The sequence below is a fragment of the Tupaia chinensis genome, unplaced genomic scaffold (genome assembly GCF_000334495.1).
Source record: "Tupaia chinensis unplaced genomic scaffold, TupChi_1.0 Scaffold000235_1, whole genome shotgun sequence".
NCBI classification, from domain to species: Eukaryota; Metazoa; Chordata; class Mammalia; order Scandentia; family Tupaiidae; genus Tupaia; species Tupaia belangeri.
The window spans coordinates 483,381-489,922 of record NW_006159713.1 but is presented as its reverse complement, the minus strand read 5'-3'; the positions used below and the strand labels follow the sequence as shown (position 1 = coordinate 489,922).

General features: G+C 34.1%; 1 protein-coding gene across 1 annotated transcript in view; it reads right to left on the bottom strand.

The window, feature by feature from the left end:
- Positions 1–6,542, bottom strand: part of CHD9 (chromodomain helicase DNA binding protein 9) — a 352,905-nt gene that overhangs the window by 127,292 nt on the left and 219,071 nt on the right. The window contains 2 exon segments of the mRNA XM_014587776.2: positions 548–694; positions 4,551–4,662. Of these exon segments, the coding sequence (XP_014443262.1) occupies positions 548–694; positions 4,551–4,662 (259 nt within the window).

Sequence of the window (6,542 nt, the reverse complement as noted above, 5' to 3'; positions counted from 1 at the left end):
TAGTGGTTTAATGCATTAAACTCTCATGCATTGGAACATGGCCTGAGTCCTGGACATGGCAGCTTAAAACTCACGCCAGTTACATGTGCATGTGTGCCCAAAATTCTGAGAGGAGAACGAAGGAGAAAGGATTGTGGCGTGGCCATTCCCCCAGAGGATGATTTCTCATTTCCTGTCTTTCTCTTTCTCCAGCAAGTGCACACATCCTATAGCAAACATAAAAAAATAAAACCAAAAATAAATTAATTGAATAAAATAACTCTTAAAAAAATAAAAAAAAATTTAGACATATTTTGCAGAATAAAATATAAGTTTGGAGTTATTTCAGGAATATTTAGCTATGAGGTAGAAAATATGGTGACACAACTGCATGAAGAAGCAAAAGAAACCAAGATGAAACCTAGGTTTCTAATTTGAATGACTCTACTAATATGTAGTCTAGGAAGATAAACTAGAGCAAGTTTTAGGAGGAAACACAGTGAAAGAATTTTAAAGAATTTATGTTAGTTTATGATGTTTTGTTATCATCATCTGTAGTATCTCTTACCACAAATAATTGTAAAGGTTGTTCCCCAGGTAAAGGAGCTGAATTCTTTTTTATTTTCATAGAACCCTTAACCTCTTCTTCAGACTGTTTTCCTTCTGCATCTTCTGCATATTTTTTTCTTTTAATTTGTCGATTTGATCTTCTTTTCTGTAATAAACCACAGGATCAGATACATGATTTATTTTTTTTTTAAATTTAAATAACTACTCCTAAAGTTGGCAATTTTATACATTACATTTTAAAATAATATTCAAAACATCTCTTATTTTTCTTTATAAAGGAAGATTATAATTTGCCCTTTACAGCAGGTTTATAATCTTCCTAAAGTTTTATTTCCCAGTTTCAAATAACAAAGATTAATAACAGGTTTATTATTTCTCTTTAGGTATTAAGAATGAAACAATTTCTGTTTTTTTTTTTAACCATTTCACAGCTTTGGCAAAATATATTTTATTAGTAATACCTTTATTGCTATTTTATTTTTCTTTGGAAAATATTGTTAAAGAAAATGAAAATGTATCTGTTTTATTTAATCTTCATATCTTGGGCAATATATATTTTTAACTGTCCATACTTTCAGTTTTTGCCCAAATCCTAAAAAACATATCAGATGAATATTGATTAAATAATTAATATGGAGCATAAACCTAGAAGAAATGAAATATTTGCCAAAATGCATGAAACTTTGTTTAAAGCAGAATAAAATAAAATGTTTTAAAATAAAGACACAAAATAATAAAGTATTAAATCTATCAAATAATTAAATATAAATGAATGAAGAAAGTGTTTCACTAACTTTCTGGCTTTCCTTAAAAATGAAAAACATCACTATCATAAAAAATGATTGTCTTTACAAAGAGTAACATAATTTTAGAATAATCTAAGTAATTTTAAATCAGGAACCAAATATACATAGCTTTACTTACCTCCCTAAATAGCTAACATTTGTTTCAAAGTTTTATATTTCAAGGATTATTATATTTCAAGAAAAAGTTACAAATCTTTTGATGTTCTTACTACAAAAACAAAATCACAGATTGGTTTGAAAATCCTAAAGGATTTATGTTTACTTTTTAAATTTTCCTTAGAATACTGTGGGGTGAATGCATATCAGACAACTGTTCTATTGCCCTATATCTGGTAAATCTATCCCTTCTTCCTTTTTCTATTCTATTTTCTTCCATATGTTTAGTAACTCTCATGAAACTCCCTCAAAATGGAGTCTGCATTTCTGTCAATGTCTTCTACAATATTTGGCAGGTCTTTCCTTTACTTTCATAACCATGACAAACATGGCTGAATCATTGCAAAAGTGTGGAAACAAACTGTTCCTTGTATCCAGTAAGGTTGCAGTGGCCTTTAAAATCATGTTTCTTCCGTTTCTCTTGTTAGTAGTAAATTCTGAGGGGGAAAAATGTCACTAATATTCTCAGCCAAATGTGCTAGACAACTCCCTACCTCATTTAGGATGGGTCACTAACTCTTGGCCATGAAGGTAGCTACATTTTCAAACTTCAAAGTTACACTTTGGTTTCTACATAAGACAGGCAGGTGACATATAAAAATTATAATAAGACTATTAGAAACCAATTTTCCCACATGATACTTTGAAAAAGATATAAAGTATTTATTGTTTTGGGGGAGGGGAAGGGGAGAGAATTGTATAGATGTTTAACACTAGGCCAAAGAGCAGAATTCTATTATAGGCATCATATAAATCTTAATGTTCAAGAATAGTTTAAATAACCAACTATGATATTTATTATTCTAACATGTATTATCAGTATCTCACTGGGCGTGACATGTAAATAATGAAGTCTGAAAATAATTCAGTACATTTTTAGAAGATTCTGCTAGATATTGTCAGCATTATACTTCCATTTCTGGTCACTTAAGCCATCTAGTAATACTTTGAGATGTCTCACTTAGAATTTACTAAATAGTAGACAAGTGGCCTGAAAAAATAACCCTTTAAACTCACAAAACTGCACACTTAGGCAATTCTTCAGATAGAATGAGGGTCACCTAGTATAAACTGTTGTCTCATTGAGACTTTATCAGACAAATGTATTAGTTTTAAAACTATAAATTTTGAGCTTATAGCTGATTTCACCAAAAATTCTGTATCACTAGAGTAAATACACATTAGGCAAAGCCAAATAAGGTGTCACTCTAATCAGTATCTTTCTCTGTCATATAACATCTCTACTAGCTCAAAAATATAAAAACTATCTTATATCCATATTTTTGACTACTTGCTTTTTTCCTGGCTTTCTTTCTCCATAGTGTTTTTTGAAGTACAATTTAAAATAATGACAAATTCTCCCTTCTAACTTTTCATGTCTATAATTTTTCTTCTTATGACTTAGAGTAAGCTTCAACAGATCAGACCACAGCATTTTGCCTAAGAACCATAATTTTTTTTTTTTAATTTTGCTACAAGGCACGTGCGTTGTCTGGTTGAGGAGTAGAGAGAGAGCCAGAAAGGAAGAAATCACCCCCTATTGGTCATGGTCCTGCTTCAATCCATTTTACTCTATCTTTCTCTCCTGTTGAGATTTTAGGCTTGCATGCACATGTGCCTGGCATGTTTCTAAAGCTGCCCTCCAGGACTCCTAACTGTTCAGTTGGCCATATGTGAACCAGCACCTTGATGAACATGCCACCAGCTAGTCTGCAGTATGCTTTTAAATGACTAATACTTCATATGATAATATATTACTTGTTTTCTATAAAGATCCTAATACAATTTACTGCTGGGGCATTTTTGTTTATTTAGGTCTCTAAACGTAGTTGGACTATTAAAGTATTCTTTACTAAGATTAAAGGTAACAAAATCAAATATCATATTCAATTTCTAGATTTCCACCTGACACCAAATCTTTTAAGAGTTTAAATCTTTACAATCCATTCTTATGGTTGAAAGCCACATTGAACTTTCCACCAGTTATGTAATGACACAATCAAATTTATCAATAGTATATCTTCCCCATTTATTTTTTGTGTTAAATCAACACACCTGTCAACACAACCTAATACTGTAGTGAAAAGCATGGAAGAAATGTGCATGTTGGCCTATTCTACTGTTACATTGTTTGGTAAGTACATAATGGAAAAATGGCCAGCATTATTCTAGTAAAAATTAAACTAATTTTCTCATATAGAAAAAGTTAAATATAAGTTTGCCTAAGTTAAGGATAACATATGAAGAAAAAGCCAGGCCATATAATATTAGGAGCTTTGGTCACTGCCCTTACCTCAACTCTTGCAGCAGCCCAGGAGCCTTGAGCCACTACTCTCCCATTGGATAAGAAGCTGCATAAGGAAGAAGAAAGGCCATTCAGGGGCTTTCTGGCCCCATAATTCAACAACTGCCACCAACCCTATGGCCTACAGTCATACTTTATTTATTAGAGAACAGAGGGTGGCCTGAATTATTATGACCTTCACTATATATATTGTTTTTACTTCACAGGGTTATTTTGAATATCCACCTAGTCAAAACAAACAAAAAAAAAAGCAGAATGCACAGTATTTATGACTATATTAGGGGATTTTTAATATAATCAAGAAGCAGAGCAAAGGAATTATCTCTAGGAATGATTCAATTCATTTGCTTTATTATTTGTAAGTGATTTTAGAAATTAACATCTCAGTCATTAATTTCATTAAAAACACTCTATTAAGTACAGGATAATATTGGTAGATACTTCTCCATGCTAGAAGTCATAAAGGATTTTGTATTATTACTTAACCTCTCCAGGATTTAGTTTCATTGCCTGGAAAATGAGGGGTTTGGAGAGGCTGTTTTAGTTTCCTCCCACAGCTAATATTCCATGGTAATACAACTAAGAGTATATTTGTAGTAAGGCTGTCTTAAAAGGTCTACCATACAAAAAAAATGTATTTTTACTACTATAGTGTAAATATCCATAAGGCAATATTATGCTACCTAAATAATTCTAACAGCGCTTCATTTCTCAGAAAATATTTTAGTACTCACTTGAGAGTCTTGATCTTTGAATGTATGCTGTGGCATCTGCTCTGCATCAGATATTTCATCGGAAGACTCATTCTTTCTTTTTTGTTTCTTACCCAATGTAATAATGAGTTTGCTGTTTCAAGAGGAAATAAGAAAACATAAGACTTTGAAAAACACCATACTAGTATACATGTTAACTACTGATCAGCAAAATTCTATTTCACATTATCTGTATTCCAAAAGTTGAAAACCCCTCAAATACTTTTAGATATGACATATCAGAATTCTTTCAACAATTATTTACTCATGTAGGAGGAACATGGAAGTGAAGAACAGGCACTTTGATATTTTTAAGGAGGATTTTGCCTTATTGTGTGTGCTCGCTGGACAGAGGGGAAGACAGAGACAATGAGAGGTAAAAGTAAGAAATCATCCTCCAGAAGGGATGGCCCGGCCACAATCCCTTCTCCATTTTACCACCAGGACCTTGGGCATATATGCACATGCACCTAGTATGAATTTCAAGTCACTGGGTCTAGGACTTGAAGAGTAGTCAACCATGTGGGAGTCCAGTGACATAACAGGTATGCCATCTGCTGGCCCCGAACATGCACTTTGAAATCACAAGGTCAAAAATTTAAACCCTGATTTCACCATTTACCTATCTGTGAGATATTGGGAAAATTACTTTATCTTTTAGATTTAGTTTCCTTACCTGAAAAATTGGGATATTATACTAGCTACCTTCATTGTTGTTAAGAATTAAGTGGAATGATATATGTTAGCTTTTAGTGCAGTCTTGACACATAAGTAATTTCTCAACGAATGTTTAACATCTTTTATTTTTTAAAGAATCATTTATTTAATTTAGCTATTATTCTTCTTCAATCTGACCACAGAGAGACAGAGAGAAATAGAGAGAAGGAGAGTAAGAAAGCAAGCCACCTGGTCCAGGACTCAAACCACAGTTGGCCATGTGGGAGTCCAGTACCCCAACCAACATGCCATCTGCTGCCCTCCCCCATTTTTTAAGAAAGATTTTTGCTATAGGGCATGTGTGCTCACTGGAGAGAGAGACAGAAAGTGGTAATCACCCTCCAGGGGGTAATGGCCACACCACAATCCCTTCTCCCCCATTCTCCTCTTGGGATTTTGAGCGCGCGCGCGCGCACACACACACACCCGTCTGGTGTGAGTTTTAAGTCACCAAGTCTGGGACTCGAACCAGAGCTGACTATGTAGGTCCAGCGAGGTAACGGTTAACGCCATCTGCTGGTCTCGGTTAATTACTTCTAATTTCTTTCTTTCTTTTTTTTTTTTAAAGAGTGCTTTTTTTCTATGGGGGTGTATGCGCTCACTGGAAAGAAAGAGAGATAAAAAGTGAGAAATCATCCCCTAGAGGGTATGGCCAAACTGCAATCCCTTCTCCTCCATTCTCCTCTCTGGATCTTGGGCATGCACGCACACGTGCCCGGCGTGAGTTTTTTAAGCCACCGGGACGGGGACTTGAACTGTGGCGGACTACGTGGGAGTCCAGCAACGTAACCATTAAGCCATCTGCTGGTCCCAATACTTCTAATTATTATATACCAGGTGCTTTTGTAAGTTCTAGTATTGGAAGGTAAAGTGACACAGTTGATAAAGTATAGTTGGACAATGATTACTAATAAAATGCTAAAGTGGAGGTTAGCAAGATACAATGCAAACACAAAGCAAGATGTGCTTGTGTTTACTGAAGAATATAAGAGGGTACAAAAAAGGAAAAATTTGAAACCAAAATTGAATAATGAAAATAAATTTAACAGGTAGTAAAATTAGTGGTCACATTCTGGGATGAAGATGCTATGGAATAGTGAAGAGAATGTACAGTGGTTAATAGCACAACAGGAACACAGAACACTGCTGCAGGAAGAAGCAGAGAGCTGGACAACTCACTAAGTTGAGGATCACAAAAGTCAAAGTATGACATGCAAGGAGTTAACATTTTAAAGTCATCTTTTAAGTTCCACCAAG